At 41.2% G+C, this 24805-nt stretch overlaps 1 protein-coding gene across 6 annotated transcripts in view; it reads right to left on the minus strand.

The window, feature by feature from the left end:
* Window positions 1-538: 538 nt before the first annotated feature.
* Window positions 539-24805, minus strand: part of MBOAT1 (membrane bound glycerophospholipid O-acyltransferase 1) — a 57185-nt gene continuing 32918 nt past the window's right edge. For all 6 annotated transcript variants that reach the window (XM_080578149.1, XM_080578150.1, XM_080578151.1 and 3 more), the window contains 9 exons: window positions 21469-21524; window positions 18141-18195; window positions 15224-15407; window positions 13359-13551; window positions 10279-10382; window positions 7251-7315; window positions 5748-5880; window positions 4390-4541; window positions 539-2333 (listed from right to left, as the gene is read on the minus strand). In XM_080578149.1, the coding sequence (XP_080434275.1) occupies window positions 2201-2333; window positions 4390-4541; window positions 5748-5880; window positions 7251-7315; window positions 10279-10382; window positions 13359-13551; window positions 15224-15407; window positions 18141-18195; window positions 21469-21524 (1075 nt within the window). In that variant the 3' untranslated portion in view covers window positions 539-2200. The remainder of the gene's footprint in view (window positions 2334-4389; window positions 4542-5747; window positions 5881-7250; window positions 7316-10278; window positions 10383-13358; window positions 13552-15223; window positions 15408-18140; window positions 18196-21468; window positions 21525-24805) is intronic.

The raw sequence follows: 24805 nt of genomic DNA on the forward strand, positions 1-24805 counted from the left end.
CACAGAGCACCGTATACAAACCAGCAACCCCTTAAAGTGCATTTATTTTCCAATGCAGGTGCTGAAAAGCTGACCTGATGGAAACGTTTGCCTTCTGCAGACTTGCTGAAGACTGGAGTATATGAATATGCCAGCATCTGAGGGAGTTTTGCTAATGCTTTCAATCTCCTTTCTCACCCAAGGAGCAGCCAAGGTTTGATCTAGCCCAGTGGGATGGGAACAGCTCCAGTGGGCAACACAGCTCTCACAGCCGCTCTCCGAATGAATTGTTAGGTGCCTAAGATGCAACTCAGGTACATCAAGGAGGAAAAAAACACACAGGGACAAACAAAGACAGGCCAAGTTAGGGACAGGTCCTTCTTCCACAGACATACATGGGTGTTTTCTTGTCTTTGTTTCAACAGGAGCACAATCTAAAGCACATCTATCCCGTAAAATCTAACAGACCTAAACAGCTCCCTTTCTGTGAGGTGCAGATTCATTCACCCATTTTCACATTTGACTTTCATTAATAATGCCAGGCAGTGACGCAGAGCAGTTTGTTTATTCAGATCAATCTTTTAATCCCATCTTGCCTTCAAAATAAATTACCAAATAAACTCTTCCATGAGCAATACTCTAAATCATGAGGTGGTCACAGGACAAAATCTTCCCACCACAGAAAATAAAATCAAACATTTTTAAAACTTGTTTTAGTTTAGCTGATTTGTTTCCTCCCAAAACATTAGGATTCTGCAAAATTTTAATCTGACATGAAAATCAGAGTGCAGTAAACAGCAGATTCTTTGCTCAATCACACACCAATTACAGAATCAAAAAATACCAATACTTTAACAAGAGAATTGCTGCTACAAAATCCTGAGAAAAACATTCCTGGAGAAGGGTGAGGTTTTTTTTGTTTTTAATTATTTAGTTGTGTTGATGTGTCCCGTCAGTCTGTTTTCCTGGGGTATTAAAACAAACACATTTTTTTTAATGACACAGCACTTTCCAGCAAGTTATCTCAAAGCACTACAAGTCCTTAGAAATTAAACCTCACAACATCCCTGTAAGCTAGGGACTTTACAAGCAGAGAAACTTGCACTGAAAGGCTAAATCACTTGTCAAGATTGCACAAGGACTCATTTCTGACTCTTGTGTTCATAGCCCATCACAATCTTTATTTTGTACAGAATTATTTATTATGACTGATAATTACTGTTCAGGTTTCATTTTAGTGTTACCCTGCTGGAAAGTAACCCCTTCACAAGACAGGATGCTTTGCAGTAACAAAAAGTCTGATCCATTACAAACCTTTTTCAGATTTAACTCATAACCATGATCTTTAACACTCTAGATCTGCATTGCTTCTCAGTCATTTTCATACTGAGATGGAAGTGCTGCATCACTCTAAAACTGCAAAGTAAGGCTGATGTAGCAATGAGCACTGTGTCATTAAAGAAGCACAACTCTACACACCGCAGGGTGCACGTCCCTTCTTTTACTAGTTTTTTCTTCCCCTCTCTTGTTTTGCTTCTACTTGGCTTTAGCTTTTGGCCAAAGCAGTTGACAGTGTTCCCAGACACCTATTCCCAAGGGACTTGTCTTGCCCTCATACCAGCAGATGCGACTCCGAGGAATGTGAAATACCTTTGCTGCCAAGCTCAGGCTGCAGTCCCTGCTCTGGGGTTTGCTGGGGAAAACCCTGCGCAGAAAGCAGGCAGAAGGCAGCACCAGCATGTTGAGCAAACTCTTTTCTATGGCTTTCTACTCATACCATCTCTCCCCTCAGCCAAGATACAAAAAACCCTGCTGCCAGCCACCCACAGCACCAAACTATCAAGCAGCTGATCTAGCTCTTTGCTAGCTGCTTCCTGTCCCTTTAATCACCAGATTCTTTGATTAATAATTGTATATTTCTGTAAAAGGGCAAAAATGCCTCTCCGTGTGAAAAAGTTTAAATATATAAAAACACTTCATAAAAATATTTATTAAAAAAATCAAAATGCCCCATGAGCCTGTAAACATAGCTTGTAAATCTCTGTTAACTGGAGTCGTTTGAAATGCAGTCTTTCAGGCTCTTAACTGCCCTATCCAATAAGATTTTAAGATAACCGATAGAAATGCCACTTGTCTTGTACTTCTACTCCCATTGCTCCCTTTTTTCTTCTTTGTTTCCAATATGACAGTTTGTTTCCCGGTGTCGGCAATTTTGGAGATATCATTTGTCTTTGCTTTTAACAGAGTTCTGTATGGCCTCATTTTGAGGCTTTCTTACGGACCGGGCTTGAGGTCTGATTGGTAACACGAGTAACACCAGGATGCTTAGAATGTGCATGTGAAAATACATGGACCTGGGAAAAAGCAGAAAGAGAATATTACATTTTTATTGGTAGTAAGATGAATTGTACAGCCTCAATAAGCCCATGCAGAATTTAGTGCTAAGGGATGAATGCAGAAAGAATGAACATGACCTAGTAAGGACCAAAATAAACCCTTGATTCTCACGCAGCCTATGCGTCAATGAAAATGTTGCCATGGATGTTAATGAGGCAAGGAATCAATCAGCAAACACTAGAATCCAAAGTCTGACAGCTCGGATAAACTCACGTAATTTAACTCTAGACTTAATACAGTTCATCTCTCTTTTAGCGTTAGAGTATACAAGGCTGCATTCTGAAGAAAAATTCTTCAAGCTTAGGACATAAAATTGTATCAGTTAAAAAATAATAAGCAACTGAATGGAAAAGAAAAAAATCATTTCAAATGCTGAAATCTGAAATAAACCAAAAGTTCACCCCTTATCTGAGGAAGGTTAGATAATGGCAACTACAGAAGGATCTTGTTTTTGAAGGCTACTACTCAGGGACACTTTAATTTGATATCATATTAGATATAAAATATTTTTATTTCAAATAATTTGGTATACACAGGATTGAACAGAAACCAAAAATACTTAAACTAGCCACATAAGGCAACTTGGTGCTCCCAGTTTGGGAGCAGTAAGGTCCAGCTCTTAACCATGGAAATGCGCTTTTGTATGGTCTCATTTATGATTTTTACCATAGCTCTTAATTTCTTTGCAAGGTGCTTACTACTGCTGTTAGGTGTGTGGTGCTCCGAAAGTTCATGCCCTGGTCCAGAGGCCTACAATTTCCTTGCTTAACATTCTCTACATTTAGGTGTTAATTAAGTTCAAATTCACTAGGGCAAAAAAATACTAAGGTGATGATCCAGTTTTGGGCAAGGGTAGAAAATCATTTTCTCTGCTCAAAATTTGGGTAAAAGTAACATTTCTCCCTCCTTAGACACTGCCATAGTAATACCAAGTTCTTTACACATATTTGTTTCTTTTGTTTTAAAGTTAGCAATGTAATCTCACATTTATATTTACTACACGGAATGGCCTTTTGTAGCACAAAGGGAACAAATTTACACACGTGGCAAATTTATAAATGAGTTTAGTATTTTAGTCTTTTCTCTCCCTTTTTGTTCTGATTGCTCTTTACTACTTTTGCCTTGAAAGAAGAAAAAATAGATATTAATGTGGTAACTGGGAAAGCATTTTACTAGAACTAGGAAAGATTTGGAGTCATTTCTATATGGTAAGTTTTCCGTGTTGAAGTACAATGTTTTAAGAAAAAGGAAAGAAAAGGTCAAAATTAAAAACCTTTCAAATAGACTTACTGACAGCAGCTGTCTTGACTATCAGATTAATGTTTTTATTTTAGAGGAATGAATCATCTTTCTTCTTAACCAAAACCTGTTATTCTGACAGTTCACTGTAGAATCAAAGAAAAGTAAAGCCATATAGAACAGTCTCCCTTTTTAAATTATTTCTGAATTTCTCTATTTCAAGTTATGTTTACTAGAGTATATTCAGTATACTCTGCAAACCCAGTGCTTATTTGCACTTATTTTTGAGGGACCTACAGAAGTATTCACACACAAAAAGAAAAACATAATGATTTCAAGAAGTAATAATCTGTCAGGTACCCTCCTATCTCCTGTTGATCAGTCACCTCTCCTGCTCTGTGCAGTCAGCAGCTGGAAATCTGTTCTTGTCTCATCAAGTCCTTCCTACTGTCAAGTCACATTGTTCTTAACCTCTCCAGCCTTGACCACTGCTAAAGGCTGAGACTTGACTGCTTTGAAAAAGGAAGTTGAGTATGTGAAAAGTCAGATTAAATAACAACACAAAAAGACTGAGAAGCAAGAGAGAAGGGCTCTACCTTGGCACTACTAGCTAATTAAGTTACAGGAGTACAGAAATCGCTCCTTATGTTATCAAATATCCTGTTTGAATTCCTTTCAGATCTGACGAAATGCCAATTGCCTTTCAGTGTGGCTTGCATTATTTAACAAAGCCACGCTGGTCTGAGGTGCCATAGTCAAGAGGAGAGAACTTACTTGTAAAACTTAACTGTGGGCTCAACAGCCAGCATCACAAAGGGTGCAACTGTATAGCAAACTGCTAGTTGAGTGACAACCCAGGTAGCAACGTCATAGGCTATCTTGAGAGGCACCGATGAGAGGAAGTAATGTCTGCAATTGCTTCTTATCTGCGTGTCAAGGAAAAGTAAACAGAAAATTACATAAATTCATTTCTTAGGCAAAGTCACGCAAGCGTACTGCAGCATATGTATTGCACTTATTATCAGCGTTATCACCAAAAAGTTTACATACCCTTTTGAAAGCACTGAGAGTAGGAAGGCAGGCAGAAGTGCATTAACTGTCATATCTAAGATCCCACAGTTAATCAGTGGTAAACAGAGAAGTGTCCCAATTTCCTCTGCCATAATCAGCAGAGCAGATTCTCATGCAGGAATCTTGGACAATATCCTCGAGGAGGGAAGTTGTTATGATCTGATCTTCCTCCCTCCCATTTTTTTTTATTACTGTTTTTCAACTGTGAAACAAAGTTACTTTATATGAACAAGTATGAGTTTATACCTGCTCAGTTCTCTACAGATTTGAGTTTAACTTCACATCTGTGAAATGGATCCTCATAAATGAGAGGCAAAGTACATGTTAAAACAGTATGCTCAGCAACTTGCTATAGCCATAGGGGCTAATACTGACCATTAGCTTAATTCACCTTTCAAATAGACCTGGTTATTAATCCACACTCAAACACTGAAAGAGAACAGAGGGGCTTCCCAGCCCTGTCCAACTGGCTGGTTCAGCCTGAAGGATAAATTGCACCAGTGATAAATGCAGCCTCAGTGAGATATGAAAGCTGTTCTGCCTTTGGTGGCTCTACCCAAGACCAGGCCCATAGACACAGACCCCAGTTCACCCCAACAGTTGCATCCACATGACAGCATTCCAGCTTGGGCTAACGCTCAGCCTGTAACAGTTGTGGAAGAGCGGACCCAAAGCTAATTACAAGTCAGCATCCATGCAACATGAACTAGCAGAAGTCTGGTCTCAAGCTTAACCTTGAACACCATGCTAATTTGACTGCACAGACATAGCCAGTAGTACTACCAAACTCCCACCTAACTATACACTCAAAAGCAATGTTTTCTCTGACAGCCAGGGGCAGTATTGCAGCACGCAGAGAAGTAGTGCTGACTTTAACTGTTGGGGGTTCTTTGTAATTAGCATTAATGCAGAACAAAATTTCAGTGAACATCAACCCCACAAAGGCATGAAAGAGCTCGCAGCAGGGACAACCTGCTTGACTGTGCCAGGGTGGTCCCTGCAGCTGATAGCTGGATAACATCTAGAAAGGGCCTTGGAAGAGAACAATGAAAGGTACATACTGCTCTGGCTGCGAGTGTGATAAGGATTCCAGTGAGAAATGTAAAATAATATCCAGGATAGATACCATGCCACAGGGCCGACAGGATAAATGTTAAGGCTGTAGGGTACCAAGGAGCTCTGTCATAGCAAACACTGTGAAGAGGAAAACAAAACAGGAGGCTGAATACAGCAGAACAATGGAAACTGCAAATCCCTCTCAGTTTTTAACATCTTATTCTGTTTTCTTACAGGTCTCATCTTGCCTCGGTTACAGTCCAGGGCATAATGTGTTCTCCCCTTGATAAAATGGAAGGTTAGATGGAAAGAGCAAGCTTTTATGCACTGCGTATCCAAAGAGTGCCTGTACAAATACTCCCACTGCTCTCAGCAATCAAATAAATAGAATAGCAGAGAGCATGGAAGACTTCCCATTCAAGTTTATACTTCTAATCTGGAATTGCACACTACTCTTCAAAACCCTGATGGTAAATCAAGAGCAAGTAGAAGGACAAACAGACACCACCACACCCCTCGTGGGTGAACAGAAGTATTTTTAGGCACTGTTATCTGAGAGATGCTGGGAACAACAGGGAGTGCCTTTAGCTATTGCAAAGCAGGGGATTCCTGCTAATTTTTTCAGCCCAAAATCTTACTCCAAAGATGGAAATGAATGATACCAGTTCAAGAATATATTATCAGGTCTATTTGGCTACCTGAGTTTAAACAGAGATGCTGTGTTCCAAAGAAAATAGTAAAGATAATGTATTTCTTACCAGGAACATCATTTGAATTATGAAAAATAGGAAATGGTAAGATAACATTTAACAACAAAAATAGTCACAATAACCATGATATATTTGTGCCTACACTTCAGACACTGCGTTAACTGACTGTACACCGATCTTTAATCGTGCCAAAAAGTGTAACAAGTAACAGGAGACAGTTCATCAAGAAAAAATGGACTTAAGCTAATATTTACATAAGCCTTATCAGACAGAGATTAAAATTGGATCATCTCAGTGCTATAATAAGTCTCTTCTCCATATCCTAAACAAGAACTCAGTAGAAAGCTTCTTGTGATAACGCCAAACTGGACTACACCAAAGCTCTGAAGATTCGGACTTCTCCCCAGTTCTAACTGAAATGGATCCCAGTGACACAATGAGGCTTGCCTCCGGTCATAATATGCATGGGAAACATAATATAGCGCCATGAAACATAACAGCAAAAACAGTGGAGGCAGACACCAGCCTAAAAAATGCCATCAAAATGCTATTACTTTTCATTTTGGAAGATCTGAACAGTTCATTTCTGGCTTTGCTGCTCATATATAAAATGTGGGCATTTTAGCACTTGCAACAACAAAACTTCATAGCATCAAAACCCACTGTGTTCCACCAGCCGTTAAAGAGAGGGAACAAAGAACAAAACACTATACATTGATAAGACTCACCATCATCATTTTTTCAGGCCATCTAAAGTTTTTGGGTCTCACAAGCAAATTGCTGTTTCATCCCACTTACCGTTTTAACCAGGCAGCTGTCTGAATGTTCCAGTTTTCAATGTACATTTTAAAACTTGTCGCAGTCTAAGAAAGAAGTTCACATGAAACGTTAGCACTGAAACGTTTAAAATAATACTTGTATTTTAAGTTAGGGAAGTGATAATACATGGGAAATATTTATTCTAGTAGCTAACTATTGTGAAGATTGTGCCACAGTCCACCATTACACTAATATATTTTGGGAGGGACATTAACTAGGTTGATTGCTCACTGCCAGCGCTCAGCACTTGCTTTGTTTTGTAAAATTAAACACAATGTTTGGTTATTTTTCAAATTATGGGAAATCTGAAGAGCTTTCTTGTTCTAAACGTTTGGCCTTCCCACAGCTCATAAACAGCTTCATTTCTGGAAGAGAAATCTTGCCACCCACTACACAGTCTGGAATTCCCTAGAATGCTATTAAAACAAAGTGTTATAAAAACTAAAAGATGTGCATTATTATTTGGAGAAGGAAGGAGGAAAATTGCAAAAACACAGACAAAAATAAATTCAGGACTAAATTTAGAACTAACTTTCAGTTCACTATCCAGCTTGAGAAACTGGAGTGGACTCCAGGGCCCTGGGGAAACTACCTGTACCTCCTCACAGCATCAGTTCCCCCGGCTTGAGGGGACTGCTCGATCCTGTCCAGCATCAGTTCACCTAATCCTGGCCAACTCCATCTCTGGCAGTTCCATGTTCCCGCTCCCCCTTGCTCCTTGCTTGCCGACAGAAAATTCCCAGGGTGTTCTCATCAAGTAGGAATAAATAACTGGTCTCCACTGATTCAGTGAAACTACATTATTTTGCGCTATCAGCTGAAGGCATGGGCACACCAACCAGAAGGAATAAAAACAACAGTTTCCAGGGGGAATATTCAGATACTTTTGCCTTTTCACACAGAATCCTGATGATTGGCATTGCATCCTCTGTTTAAAAAGTTAAAAACGATTAGCAATTCCCAATGCAGCACTGCCACATTTTAATTGCATTACTGCATGACTGCACCAAGAGAAGCCAAGAAAAATATAATTTCTCTTCCAACTAATATTGTCACTCTTTCTTGGTCTCCTTTAAGTTCCCGTTACTCTACCAAGAGAGAAAGTGGTCACCAGCTGCCAGAATATGCATGCTGCCAAGGTTTTCTTCAAGCCCTCCCCCACACATTTAGCCACCCATGTCCTTTTAATGTCCTCACAACTCCTGACACATGCTTGTCTTCATCCAACCCCTACAGTCCAGGTTAGACTGTAGCCACATTTAGCACTCAAGTTCCCAATCCTTAGCAGTTTTACACATGAAAGTGGCTATCCTGCTCAAAATGCACTGCACAATCACACTTATCCTTTAACTCCCAGAATTGCTGTTGGTGTATACAGGAACAGTTCAAGGCTTACATGAAGCTGTACCCTCTGTAGCTTCTCTTCTTCTCATCGCACACATGACCAAATCAATGCAGGCCTGATGTTTTGTTTTGTTTTTTTCCCTGCTGACTCAGATGCTCTTTCAGATAAGACTGGGAAATTTGGAAAGCCACAGTACATCATCCCTCCTGGCAGGACTTCTGAGGCCGGTATGACCCTTCTGTTTTATGATCCTGGAAATAATTTCTCCACCCTGATCTCTGTTGCCCATCTGAAGGAAAAAATTTCTGTGGAGCCCACAGTTCAGCAGGTAGAGGAGAGCAAAGGCTCCTGTTTCCTATGTTTGGCTTTACTGAAGAGCACTGCCTACGCTTCACTATCCTCATTCAAACAGGAATTGCCCTAGCCCATCTAGGCAGGAATTGTTTCCCGCCCTGAAACTGAATTAGGTATTTATTCAAGATCCCTGAGTGGTACCTTGCATGCTATTGCTATCGAGGAGTATAAAGCATTTTTGGGATGTGTATTCTGTACTACTCAAGGAGAGATGTATAATGAGGATTAGGGTAAAAAAAAACAGAGAAAGGATGTTGAGAAAGTGAGAATGTATATACTTTCAGCTTTGGCATTTTTAAACATTTTTCAACTAACAATTACAGGGGCCATTTCATTTTTGAGAAGAGCTATTGAAGCACACTTGCTTAATCACAGGTCATTCAGCAATAAAGCAGTTAACTTGTTGTTTTCATCTGCTTTTCCTTTTAAAAGCATAACTACAGAATTACAGGGGGAAGTTCCTCCTATTTCTAAAGGAAAGAAGCCTTTAGAAAGCAGTTTTAGACATGTAAACATTTTTACATCCCCCTTGCACTCAGAGAATATTCTTCAGAGCAAACAAATAATTATACTGGCCATCTCTTGCATACAAAAAAAAAAAACAAACACACACACACACAAAAACAGTTTATAAAAGACTAATGGATGTTAAAAGCATGCTGCAGTCACAAGAAATATGTGTGACAAAGGTTTGAGAAATCATGTGGTTTGCTGAACGGAGCTCCAGATCAGCCACCACATAAGCTCTACATGGCCCTGCCAATCCTGTTCAGGTTACTCGGTTTGTACCTGTCACCTCTTGCACCCCAGCTTGTTTCCATTTACAAGAGGCACTCCAGCCATACGCAGAGACCCAAACTCTTTCATGTGTTTGTGCAATGCCTATTGATGTGATGGCCTCTTTCACTACCACCACATATTTCAGCTGGGTTATGAAAGGGGAACACTGCAAGAAGCAGATAGATGCAATACACCACAGATGGTGAAGAATCATAGCTGCGAGCAATTTATTGACCCGCTGAACTCAGCCACAATCCACAGTAATTGACTGCTCATTTATTAAACATCTGATTAATCATTTATTAGCCCTCTATAAACTATTTACAAATGCAACCTGAATACAGAGCATGACAAAGGTGGTGTGACAGATGCTATTTATCTGCCCAATAGATAAAATACAAAACCTCTCAAATTAAAGAGAGGCAGCCTGGTGGCATGGACTTACTTTCCTTCTAGCAAACAATCTCCCCATTATCGTGGCAATTTCTCTGTGTCCATTATGCTAATGTGGCCACTCCTTTAACTCACCTCAATGTTCCAGATATTTAAATTGGACAACAGGTCCCAGCGGAAAGCACCTCTCTCATCAACTCCACTGAACCCATAACCAGCTGCATTGTTGACTGCATCTGCTGCGATATCAAAGCAAAATGGATCAAATCAGACTGCTGGAAGAGCTGTGATCTCTTACAGGTCTGTATGTCACTGAACACACATTCAAGCCATCTTTGTAGTAATTAGCAACTTCTCTTTCAAAAAGAAGCTTCCTCTTAGTAAGGGGGCATTGCTATACGGCAACACAGGAGAATCATTTCCTGAAGAGGAAAGATGAGCTACTCCTTTGACAGAAGAAATAATAATAATTAAAAAAAAAGAATAGGAATATTTTTTCCTATTATTCTCCCCTTATCATACATTGGAGACAGATGTAAAAGAGTTGCCATATTTATTAATATGTAATTAGTATTTTCCTCAAAAGGATATCTGGATGTCCCAGCACTTCCCAGAATTCAGAAAAGCTGTAATGTCTCCAAGACATGACCACCATTTTGACGAAGAGTTACATCATGGTTGTTTTAATCGGGACTTTTATTCATACTTTGGTAGACAAAGCCTTTATCTTAAACCCATTGTTCAGCGCCTCACTAAAGTACCTGACCATCTCTACAAATCAAATATTGAGCAACTTCAATTACAGACTTAACTACTACATGTGCCAATAAAAGCCTGGGTAACAGTAGGCATTTCACATGCTGTGCTCCCACTTGCTGTTGCAATGAAGCACAGCAAAACTCCACAGGCTGAATGAATTTCTTGCTCTTCCTCAGGGTACGTGGGCAACTATTTCCCCTCTTAGCCTTGCTTGGGAGCCATCTGGTCACCGGGTCTTAAATAATGCTTTTAATGTGCCCCTGCCAGAAATGCTCTCTGTGTACCAAGAAAACAGGAGGGGCTCATTAGCTATAGATGCAGCCACCACTGAGGAGATGGGAAGAAAAAGGAAAGCCAAAATACAGGTAGGTAGGTAAAGCTTATCCTTCTAGATTGATTACATAATGCAAGCCTGGAATAAAACAAGCACTAAAAAGGTCAGAATTTATTTCCGGAGACTGAAAACTGATTTTGCTTTGTAAGTGCTACAGATTTAGGCACAACTTCATGGAGAAACCCCAAAGCACAACACTACAGAGAGAACCTAATTAACAACAACAATAGCAATAAATAAATAAATTAATAAGCAGCCTTCTCTAATCTGAAACTTCCCATTTACTTTCCACTTTACTAAATGAGCTAGATTTTACTGATGGAAAGAAAGAACAGTCTCCCATTTTTCAGATCTCTCCATGTATTTTTTTATTTAAAAAAGAACCTTGTCTAAAATTTACTGTATGACCCGCCAGTGCCTTGCTATGAGAGCAGCAGCAAGCTGCAAGACCCATAGGACTGTGCCTGGAAAGAGACTGCCACACCAGAGCAGAGGACTTCTAGGTTTGCTCCTCATTGCTCGAAGGGTAGCAGGGACTGCTTAGTGTTTCTTTGACAAATGCAAGAAATCAGAAATCCAGGGGCACAGCGACACCACGGACCTGTTGGCCTTTTGCTTCACACAAGGACATCTACAGAACAGCATGGTTTGGGCACAAAAGCATCTCAGCTGCCCAGACCTCAAATTAGTTGCAAAACCCCAACCTCCACAAAGTCCACCAGAGGTTTTCCTGCTGACTTGGACAGCTCTGGCATATCGCTTTTGCTCTGCACAAACCCTTGGATGCAGGTGCTCAATTCCAAATTGCTTTCATCAGTAGCTCTGAGTCAAGCTTGCAGCTATGCTCCCGTGACTATTGCTACTTCAGGGAGAAGCTGAATTTTCTGTCTTTCCATGGATCTGGAGGAATTCAGCAGCATGGCTCTCGCACAATGGCATGACTGTCCTCTTCTGAGAGCAGGAAGTGTTTACCAGCAGTTTCAGCAAGCACTTTTACAGTGCCTTGTGCTATGCCACAGGGAGCTAAACAGCAAAAGGATAAAACATCTGCTGTTTTGTTGGCCAGATTTGTAACACGAATAACAGAGACCTCACCCACCAGCATGCAATGCATGCTTTTCCTGAAACCCCTCATCTGTAAGATATTTTTGCAGCCCCTAAGGCTCGCTCACTCCTGTCACAAATCCAAACTCAGATAATCTCTTTGATAATGGTCTTTTAGTTAACTATGACACTGGAAAACTTGTAAGTGACAAATTAATATTGGATCCCTCAAAAAAAAAACCTTTCTGAGCAAACAATTCTTTATCCCAAAGCCTTTCCCATCCTACAGATGCCAGTCCTCAATGTTCTTTTCTTGATCCAACTTGATTTACTCCCAGCAGTTCAATTACAGCCTCACAACAAATTTTCCTGGTTCTTTCCATCCCATCCCAATGACACCCTTCTCAGTTTTGGGTGTATGTATCACTGTAGGATCTCCCTACATGCAAAGTCTTGTGCTTCCCACAAAAAAAAATAATAAAAAAAAATCAGTCACTCAATTTTCAACCTAGGCTAGAAGGATTTAACTCCTCACACATAGACAGGAATGGTGACTTCTAAAATGAAGTAGGCAAAATAGAAAAAGATTATTCTGACCATCGGTCTAGCTGGCTTCCAATATTGAAGCCAAATTTTTTTTCTTCTCTTTCTAATGAACTCTCTTCTATCTCTTCTCCTTTTCCTTGCAGAGGTTCTTGGGTCCTTCCCATAGCCTTCTTCATTGCCCACCTGCCCTGTGGCTCTCCAGTCCTCTCTCTTGGTCGCTCAAGGCTAGCCCATGCACAGGACCACAGAGTGCCTCTGAGGCAAAGCCTAATTCTAGCTCTCCACAAGAACCACAGCTTTCTAGTACAGATGCATGTGCTAAAGATGTCTCATAACAAGAGAGAGGTCTGTACATCATAACATACTTGCCTACATACGCTGCCTACAGGAACGTGTATATCTCCTGGATTAACTACAGGTCTAGGGACTATTTTATTTCATTTCCTTCCCACTGCTTCAGCCCTCCCAAACCCCCTCCCCACTTATGAACTGATTTGTTACTCACAAAAATAAGTGATGCAGCCAGACTTACCTAACGTCCACGCAAAGTAATACTTTGGTTTTGCTGCCTGTGTAACAACGTACAAGTAACCAAGTCTTGATAAGAAGGGTGTTTTATCCAGAAATTCATTATCAACAATATATGCCATAGGAAAGTTCTTGGTAAGTGTCAAGAATAAAACAAGAGATACTAGTGTGATACACAGCTTGTACATCACTGCTCCCTAAAAAAGACAAAAGACAGTGAAACATTCATTAGAAGCATTTGTTTAAGGGAACAAAAAATACCAGTGCTCGTGGCATACAAAAATAGTGTGATTCAAGAACCAATAAAGTTAACAGTGACTAAGTTGACAATAATTTAGAAGGGGTGATGAAGAAAAGGCCACAGTCCAACCTTATGTCTAATGTAGTTTACTGAACTAACTATAGTTGAGTACAAGTGAGAATTTATAGTCAAAATTGGCCATGATCTTCACCAGACTCCTACAGCAGTTAGTGGAGGTCCTAAAATGAGAAAGGAAACAAACAAAGGAAACAAACAAAAGCAAAATGGAAAGGAGAAAGCTTTCCTATATGTACTGTTGTCTCTTGGAACTAAAGACTGAGCTCCTTCTAGAAGCCAAAAGCTTCACTATTCGGTACAGCAGCAGTGCAATTGTTCAGCTGCCATCCAGGTGCCTTGCTAAAAAACACTTGACAAAAAAGCATACACACGTGTACCTTTCCATGATATAGGGTATCTGCAACACCATGCTTGCTTCTATTACTGCTCTCTAGCTTTTTATATACTAAAATTATTGCCAGTCATGTCAGTAGTTAAAAGCTTCATTTCAAATAAGCATCCAGAGTAAACATTCCTTGATACGGGCATAATTAAAAAGGTAAATCTGACACTTGGGTACCATGTAAAAATTGACTCATGCATTCTCAGAAGATCAGTAAAAGTGCAATACGTTATTGAAACAACAATGAACTTCTGGATCCCAAGTACTCTTTTTATATCTTTTCCATGTTCAGTACTAAACTAATGTGCGATTATTTTTAAATGGGTACAATGCAAATTTTAATATTCTCTGCAGACTTGCATCTAACACAAGATTGGCCTTATTCTGACCTCAGTAATAGTAACGTAAATCAGAAGTAACACCACTGAAGTCAGTAGAAATACAACTGTATGCAAACAGGAATCAGATACATAGCAGCAGATACTCAACCTCAGAAAAGACATACTGCACTCACTCACAAAGCTATGCATTCAGTGTCACTTTAAGACAAGAGAGAAGAATCTGGTTCTCACACTGTTATCCTGTCTTACAATAAGGTAATTTATAAGAAGGTCTTACATAGTATTGAAAAATAAAACAAAGGTGTTGCACTTATCCTTCTTAACCTTCTATATGAAAAATGACCTCCAAGTAATTTTAAAGAGTGAAATTCTCTGGCAAAGCACCTGGACACACTACAGTTTCTGATGGGTCATGATTCCTGTACTCCCAATGTATTCTGCATTACAGGCAGGATTTGACTTTTCTTTCTGACAGATGTGCTGTTTTCTTCCTCTGTCTGGAGCTGAACTGCAACTGATAGTTATTAGAACCTGCAGAATGTTCCCACTGCTGCACAAAGGACACCCATTGACCAGTGACCCATTCTGCAAGCCAAACACATTTGGGGAATTCAAGGGAAGACACCAGCCCCTTCACCTCTGACCCTGTGATAAAAACAGCAGCCACTTCACAGAGGAAAAAAAAAAAACAACAACAACCACTACTAACATTTACTGGCAAGATAATCCAAAAATGGTTTTCTCTCTTCATTTTTAATTATGAGAATCCTGTACAAAGCTGTACTCTCCTGCCCTTTGCAATCAATCTTTGTCAGTTTAAAACTTACAGTTGGAGAAGGATCGGGAAGTCTGTCATAACCCTTCTGCTTCCAGTTCACTTCTAATAGTTTCATGTGCACATGTCTCCCTTCAATGAAGGCTATATAATCCTTGTAATTGCTGCAAGGCCCAGCTATTATGCTCATAAAATTGAGGAGATAGCTTAAATACTCCAGTAAAGATGGTCTTGTCCTGGGGAAATCATCCACACACAACAAAACAAAACAAAACAAACAAAAGTTAAACACAACAAAGGCTTCAGTGAACACTTTTTCTTGTACTGCCTGCTTCAGTCCTCAGCTCTCTCCTACCACCTTCCCCCCAGATGAAAGCTTACTGTATATTTTTTGGGGGGTAAAGATGAATCACAGCCTCTCACATATCCCAGTGATGTCTGGCAGATGGCAGTCTGAACAAGGGCAACGTGGAAGTGCACAAACTACAGGTGAACAAATCTGATTGCTAAAAGCATTGTAGTTTAAAAATAGTCATAAATCTAAGTATCTGCTGTCAAGCAAATTGACTTGCACATTTTGGCCAGGCCAGCAGTAACAACAGCAAGAAGCTGGTAGCTGTTTTGGACACCTGCCTGGTAAGTCATGGACCAGTAACGGCTGGCAGACCACAGGCTGAGTAACACCAGCCTCACCAAGCTGTTCAATGCAATACTTTGTGTTGTTATGCAAACTATAGGGCAGGGAGCTTTTGAGACACCGACTGCCAGGGCTGAGAGGAGCTCTCAGCCACCCTTCTCAAAGCAGCTGCCAGCACAGTTCAGCCTTCTGAAAAATGGGAAGTGTGATGTGAGACACACAGCAACAGAATGAAGAGGCACTCTGTCCTTCTGTGCAAATAAAGGAAGTAATCATGTGTATTGCATCATGGACAGGAAAAGGAAGTATGGGGAAAAAATGCATAAATCAAAAGACATCTGAAGAAGAAAGTCAAAGTCCATCTTAGTTGCTATTTCCATTTTGCAAGTGCATAACCCACAAGTTCCTGTGGGAGTTTTACCATTAGATGTAAAATGAGGATTCACTGTCATTGCAACAGATTAGTAGGACAGAAAAGAAAGATGTGCGGGCCTCTCACTGCTAGTGTAGTTTCTAAAGTGCTGAGCTTGCTTTATTTACGTGACAGAAAAACACCCGTATCTATACACAGCACTGAGATACACAGTGCTCTCCATTAATGTGCTAATAGTCACCAAAGTAAATAAGGACTCCCCCCAGATGAGAACAGGAACTGAGGCACAGTGCTTTAGGACACTCCTGTCCAAGATACAGATGGACATGCATAAACCAAAACCTACTTAAAATTCTTTCAGACTAAAACATAAATTTCTATGTTTTCTAGCAGAAAAATTAAGCAACAGTTAAGCAACTGCTGTTGCCTACTTTTATTCTGAAGCGGAATTAGTTTGAATAAACAGTTAGCTTAGCCAGGATTTTCTGCATTCACTCCGCTGGTCATTGTAGATGCTAGTGTCTGAATGATACATTGTCTGGTGAAAACATTTCACAGAAAGATGCAGCAAACAGTTTGGGGTAAGGCTCATCTTTCTGTTCTGTAAAATTGTGATGGTGATTTGGGCTTTTGAGAGTAAGATAAAAATAAGAGTAAAAATAAAGTCATTAGTTTCAGCTTAGATTGTGCACGTGGGTGGGTGGGGAGACATGAGCAATGCACGAAGGAATGTACAGAGGATGAGTAAGAAACAAAAACAGACCAAGAACAGAGGGAAGACAAAAGGCTGTATTACCAAAGGGGATTTAAAACTCCTCAGTTATGATTTGTCTGCCACCAACACTTGAGCTATTGGCATACACTTCTATATTGTGAGCTCATCTACTGTAAAAGAAAAAAAAAGAAAAACAACACAAACAGCCTGTTTGGTGAGAATTTGACTAGAATTAATCACACGGCCACAAGGGCCCACTGCAGTTGAACATTATTGCTGTGTGCTTTAAAAACAGGCAAAAACATATGGGCCACAGCAGAAGTTATATAAGTCTCCCTACAGGATTTTTGCTTTTCAAGAAACTGTTCTCTGCTTGCTTTTAGAAGCTCAAAGGCAGATTTTCTGAGGGCTCTATCTTCTGCCTTAGAAACAATTTCCTTGGCCCTAAACATTCACTTCATGGTGAAAAGTAGTTATGAGAGTAATCTAGTTCTTCTGAAAAAAATAATTCAGCTGTATCAAGAAACAAGAAAGGAAAAAAGATGCTTGAACACGTGATTAATATGCTGTCTCCCTCTGAAAAAGGAGAAGATTAGTCACATAACTTGAAGGACTAGGAGTACTAATGTTATGGAGGGAGATAGGGAAAATAAAATTTCACTGAGAATTTTGGTGAAGAAAAGCAGTACTTAAAGTGTCAAACAAAAATGGACTTCTGGTATGCAGTAGTTTGCCAGCAGAGGAAGAGTATTCTATTGCGGAAAAATAGCGTATCAGAGGTAAAATGAAGACAACAGACAAAAAGTCTGCACAATACAACCTTAGCCAGAATATAAAGAATTTGATTTCACCAAAGACCACTTTTGTTGCACATGGAGGATACATTTAAGTCAGTGAGATGTTGCCATGACCTTAAGTGTGGTATTGACTAGCACAGGGCGATAAAGGCAGAAGCCCTAGGCCAAAGAAATAGAGAATAGAGCAGAGAAGTTTGTGCAAGGAGGGCACTAATAGTGCCATTACAAAAACAAAATTCCTCAAGTAAATAGAAAAAGCAGGAAACACTTTTATCCTTTTATGAACTGGGAAGAAGCAGGGAACATTTTCATGGTTGGACCACTTGTTACCTCTGACATTGCAAAAGGAAAAAAAAACACAACAAACTAACAAACAAACAAAACAACAAAAACTAAACTTCTTCAGATGAAATTAAACATATATCAATGGGTGAATTTAATTCTTACTTTACAGCAAGCCGATTTTGCTCAGCAGTAAGTTCCTCAGCTTGTCGCCCTATTCCTGTACAGAAAAGTTACATTAGATCTTTTCAAAAGCTGAACACTGAAAGCCACCCCCAAAGCCTTATGTTCGCATCCCATAGATAGGAAGTTCCTAAAGCCATAGACTTCAATATCTCTTGCCACAGGCAATTTTCAGATAGCTCGATTCCCAACTTTTAGGTCAACTATATTCACGTTCCCTCTACCCTGGTTCCTTACCTCATCCCCCCTTTCTCACCCTTGCTAGGCTTTCAGGAGGAGTAGTCATAGTATTCCCACACACACAATGCAACTCGCAATGGCACCAACTGGCAACAACCCCCAGCAGCCTCTGCTAACGATCTGGTGTTGGAAAAACCTCTGTTCCCAGAAGCTGCTGCCTCATTTAAGCTCCAGCCTCCTGCTGGCTCCTTGGTGAGAAATGGAGCATTTCACAGCAGGAGGATCAGTGGAAGAGAAATGGGCTCTCAAGAAACAGAAGCTTCACTAGTGTGAACTAGCAGCCTGACTGCCTGCTGCTGGAGCAAACCAAAACACACATATCAGTAATAATCTGCAATTTTACAAGGTCCAGTCTGGAAGGGCAACCTCCTGTTGAGTTCATGTGACTTTTGGGGCCAGAGGCAGAGCACAGAGTCACTACCCAAGAAAACTATACAAAAGTCTTGTATGATGGCCAGTGTGTAAACAGATGTCACATAGCAAATATCTTAAAACCTTCACTCTGAAGCCTTAGCTGTGCTTACTGTGAGAAATCCCACTGGTTTCAGCAAAACTCACCACAGGATGAGTCACACCACTTGATGCTGAGCATGCATATATATACATCTTCACAAGATCAGGGGCTTGGCATCACTTAACATTACTATTCTTGATGCACTGGCCATAATTACCAAGGCATATCCACATGGCCCATTTTCTGAAAAGATTGCTTATAAGCTGCTCATATGCGTTCTCTCTTCACTGTTTCAGTTCCTAAATACTGGGAAGGGCATGAGCTCCAGGGAAACTATTAAGCACTTAGTTACTTAAAGGGCTGGTTATTTTGTTTGTCTGCTTCCATTTAAGGCAGCTGCATTAAATTTTTACAAACAGATATTTGTCACCCATGCTTGAACTGCAAGCTGCCTCCATTTGAACAACTGCTCCATGTATGGACTTTCACAATGTAATGAGCTTTTTCCACTATAATTAATCTGTAGGATTTCTGGTTTAAGACACGCCGGCCACTGCTGCTATCTCTTCCCTTCTGACTGTTCATTTACCTTCAGCATTCTAGGGGTACATGTAGGCTGCACAACACTGTGGCACACAAGTGATACCAGAGCTAGCTGGCTTGAATAATAAGGGCAGAGAAGCCCCAGAGACTTTGTTGTGAAGGTTAACAAGGTCAATTAGCCCATGCAGAGCTTCAAGCTGCACTTGCTTATAGCCAGCTAGAAGTAACAGACTGTATTGGGCGTATGTGACAAGGGTTTGGTAGCAGGGAAGCTGTAGGGCAGAGCCTAGCAGCTGCCTCTGTGAGCAGAGCCCAGCAGCTGCCCCTTGTCAGACCAGAGCCAGCTCCAGCCGGCTCCAGAAGGGACCTGTCGCTGGCCAGAGCTGAGCCAGGGAGCAACACTGGTTGGAACTCTGTGGGAACAGATTTAAGAAAGGGAAAAAAATGGCTGGGCAACAAGCAGCTGGGAGAGTGAGGAGTGAGAACCAGCCCTGCAGCCCCCCGGGTCAGTGCAGCAGGAGGGCAGGAGGTGCTCCAGGCACGCAGCAGCAGTTCCCCTGCGGCCTGTGGAGAGGCCCCTGGTGGAGCAGGCTGTCCCCCTGCAGCCCATGGGTCCCACACGGAGCAGATCTCCACGCTGCAGCCCGTGGAGGAGCCCCCGGTGGAGCAGGTGGATGTGGCCTGGAGGAGGCTGCGGCCCATGGAGAGCCCCCGCAGGAGCAGGCCCCGGGCCGGAGCTGCAGCCCGTGGAGAGGAGCCCCCGCAGGAGCAGGGGGTCTGGGGGGAGCTGCCGCCCGTGGGGGACCCGTGCTGGAGCAGTTTGCTCCTGGGGGATGGACCCCGTGGTACGGAGCCGTGTGGGAGCAGTTCTTGAAGAGCTGCTGCCTGTGGGCAGCCCCCGCAGGCTCAGTTCGGGCAGGACGGCATCCCGTGGGAGGGACCCCACGGGGAGCAGGGGCAGAGAGGGACCGTGAGGGAGCAGCAGATGACAAAGCGGCAGGGACTGACCGCAGCCTCCATACCACTGCACTGCTCTGGGACAGGAGGTAGAAGAGGGGGCATGGGAGGGAAAGTATTCTTAGTTTGCTTTTAGTTCTCACTGCTTTAGTCTGTTAGTAATAAGCAATAAATATTAACTTCTCTATGCTGAGTGTGTTTTGCCTGGTATGGTAATTGTTGAGTGATCTCTGTGTCCTTGTCCTCGAGCCCTTTCCATTGTGTTTTCTCCCCTTTTTTCTTTGAGGAGGGGGAGTGAGAGAGCAGTTGTGGTGGAGTTCAGCTGCCCATCAGTGTGAAACCAACACACAGACCCATTCATGTAAACCTGGCTTGAAAACAGTGCCAAACCCTGCAGTTTGTATGTGGCCATCACCTACATCCTCGATCACAGCAATTCTAGATCAGGTGACTTATTTAGTCACCCACAGCTTATAATTCAGTGGGCATTGGAAGTTCACAATGCACCATCAGCAGACGAGCAATAACAGTACTGATGACAACTGGCATTTCTAGTCTTTGCACTGTACTAGACACAAGCATTTTACTAGAAAATAACAACACTCTTTGTCACAGCACAATGCAAGAATGAAGACAACATTATTTTGTCTGCAACTGTGCTTTTCCCAGCACTGGGAAAATGCTACTGAATTCCACCTTTCACAATTTATGCAGCATCATATAACTGAATATAACCACGATAGCACAGATTTGTTACATTAACGTTAATGGCTGAACCTATGTATCAAATACAACTCTTGATTTTTGAGAGTCAAGAACCGATTCAGAAAGCTTAGTAGAGTTGCACTTTAACGTCTAAACAGTGAATACAGGTACTAGATAAAATCCCAACTGGGCACCGAGGAAGCAGAGCTCCCAGAGGGGAAAACAGTTATCTTCATTACTGCAAGGACAGTTTGACCCCAGAAAACTGATCAAAACTTGGAATTTCTTGTTTTTTCCTCTTCACTTGGAGCAACTCACTGTACTACACTCATCCTCTCTGTAAATCAACCACAAAATGCTCTGGAATAAAAATGCTGTCTTCAGGACATGCAAAAAAATTCCCTTCCTTACCGTCATGTAGTTGGCATGCAAGTGTTGTGATCTTCTGTGTAATTATCATCAGTGGACTGTAACAAAGACAGAAACAACAGTTACACATCTTGTAATACAAATTATTCTCAACTTTCTTTCTGAATGTCTTTATCCCTTTAAAAGGCATAACTGTGTTAGCAACAAGTGGAAAATATCCAATTAAAACTGAAGGAGGAACTCAGGCATAAGACAATTGCCTGAGTTCAAAACAACCCCACAGTTACTTGCACTGGAATTTTTAATTGCTAAGTACACACAAAGCCTTATTTTATTTCTCCCCACTCTGCATCACTGCAAATTGTAATTCAGAAGAAATCACACTGCTAAGGAATAGAGGCTTCTGTAGTCCACTGTGCTCCGCTCCATGCAAAGACCTGTAGGATGCAACACTAGAATAGAATAGAGCAATGCCGCTGTAATGAAACTCTGCCTTTCCTTGCTGTTACTCTCCTATCAGCTGTCTGCTCAGTGCCCTAAACAAATGTTGACTCTGCAAATACACTTGCTTATTTCCACATGTGAATAGTCCTGTTGATAAAGTGCAAATACCAGAACAGCTGTCAGCACAGCACAGTTTCCCCCCACTTTTTGGCTGGGTGACTGCTGTGTGGACAGCCTGCCCACGATGTACCATCCAACTGGGAGTGTTTGGCACATGGGATCTGGAGTTTCCCAAAAACTAGCTAGCTCTATCTGGGCTTACAGGCTACAGCACCAGCAGCTTTGGGGACAAACACACAGTGAGGAACAGCTATTATATGCGGTTGTGTTGCTTATATTTCCAGTATCTGGCTTTACAGAGTTTCTTAGCTCTGTAGGTAAATGTGAGCCACCACAGCTGAGAAACAGAAAAAAAGGCAGCAGGAGCCAGTGCCCAGGAGAGACCAGCTAGGAGCATTCAGAGGTACCTAAGTAGAAAGAAGGGGGAAACTGTGGGGAAAACTAATCAGTCCTTCACAGGGAAAGGCTCCACGGCTAATTGCTGGAGCTTTTGGAGGCCTTAACACCAAACCTGGCATTGAGCACCTGTAATTTGGAAGAGCCCATGCCAGAAAAAGTGAGTGACGAGTACCTGCTGACCTTGCCTCTCCCCATCTCTCTGCTGCTATAGACACCAGCACAGGGTGCTCATAGGTGCTGCTGTCTACAGCCCTGAAGTTGTAAAGGGTGATAAGGATATATATTTACTTTAAAAGCGTAATTTATGATGATTACATGTAAAACCAGTTCCACAGAGGAGATTTGTTTTCTCTGAGGATTAATACAATGGATTGTTTCTCAGTTTTGTCCTAAATTATCAGCCTAAGTCATATAGAGGTTTCAGCTTTGAACACTAATGATGTCTTCAACACTGAAGTTAGAACAGGAGTTTGTGTGCCTGCTATTTATAGACTTTCACAGCTATGGGGAATTTTTTAAAGAGAGGTAGATGATCACTCCAAATTGTATAGCTATTTATTTTAAACACCATAATATATTTTCTGGGATCCAATGAAGGAAAAAACGTTGAAGGCTTTTTCTTAGCTCAACTACTGGATTTTCCACATCAATTTCTCAAGGTAAGGAAAAAAAAAGTTACATCCAATGATATCTCTATCTAAAATATTAATGTTCTGCAGAGGCTTTCAAAAGATTTCAAATAATTCTTCTCTAAACTGACCCACTCGCTATAATCAAATGTAAACCCAATAGCTAAGATAAACTGCTTGCGATCTGGTTATCCTGCTGCGATAAATCAAATTGATTTTCAAGGTAATTAATATGCTGAGCATGGTAAACAAGAATACTGGAAGAAGACATTTTTTATTCAGAAATGGTCTCTTTTTTAATATTAAATATGGCTAATCTGTTTCAAGAGTCCACATGTAATTCCATGTGGGTAACTTGCATTTTCTGCCCAAAGACACAGAACATGCAAAATCAGTCAATTTCTTAATCAGAAACTATTTTTATGGTTTCAATCGTCTCCACTTGAAATGTTGGTAAAAACACTTGCACATAAAATCCAGAACAAACTTTGGTATACGAAGATCTGGAATACAACTGTAACACAAGGGTATGTGCAGCATCTCTCATTGGGTCACCTAGATCACTGATTACAGCTAAAGAATGGCCAAATCCAATAATGACTTTTCTTCATCTTTCAGACAGCTCCAATAATGTGAAATAGTCATTCTAATTTTTATTCCAATTAGTCCTTCCATTTCATGAAAAGTTTCTTATAAGCTGTTTTCAGCATTACCTTACTCATCCTATTTCTCAAAGTAGGTTTTCCCATTCAGACAAAGTCTATAGCTTTGCTTTCAAAGATACAGAAATCCTACTCCTTTAAGCCTATAAAAAGCAAATTTTTTTTTAATCCTTAGGAGAGACAGAGTCTTTCAGTGAGCCACCAGTTCTAATGCAATAAACAGCTTTTTATTTTGTCAGTGCTTGATCCTTTAGCTTTATGGGTGAACACTAACACTTGTTTAAAATTACTTCAATTCGTAGCGTGTGTCTTACAGCAAGCACTTTATGCTAACATCGAAGTGGATAACTTTAAACCTCAGGCTCAGAGCCAAAACTGTATGCCTTTAAGTGCCTAAATTTAGACGCTTGTCTTAGAAGATTGGGCCCCCCACCGTACAACATCTAAACACAGAGAAGAGAGAGGTCGTTTTTATCTATATTAGGAATTCATAGTCTAATTCATAGCACATTGTACCCCGGCAGAACAGACGAGTCTCACGTGCACTTTTATCAGAAAGGACATACGGTCTGCTTCCCTCAAGCCCGAACGCCAGAGAAGACACATCATCAAATGTGACACCACTGACCCACGGGTGGGAGGGTAACCCACAAAATGCATCTGAAGCATCTTTAGTTCTCTCTCCTGCCACCTTCGTATTACAGATCTACCTATCTATTCTATACCCTGCTTGGGAAGGTGGAAACCTGCTGTATGGGAGCAATGGATGACACCCACTAAATCTTTCACAAGGTCAGCATCAGATATCAAATGCTTCGCACAACAGGTGAGCAAGGTTTCAGGTGAACAGGGACCATCTTTCCTCCCCCCCTCACCTGTCTACCATCCCCCCATCGACTTGATGTCACTGGCAGCCCAAGCCTTGGCTGCAGGAGAGGTCACAGCACAACAAGGCAATAGCAGCACTGGAGCTCTCCCTTCTCCTGGCACCCTCTTGGGGTGTGGGACCACCGCTTCTGCACACCCACACCCTGTTCTATTCCTCCCAGCAGACTCATGCATCTCTTCTCATCACTCACACACACACACACACGCACACAGCAAGTCTAAACTTGCTTTTGTTTC

Source organism: Anser brachyrhynchus, assembly GCF_964034855.1.
Source record: "Anser brachyrhynchus genome assembly, chromosome: 2".
In the NCBI taxonomy this organism is placed as follows: Eukaryota; Metazoa; Chordata; class Aves; order Anseriformes; family Anatidae; genus Anser; species Anser brachyrhynchus.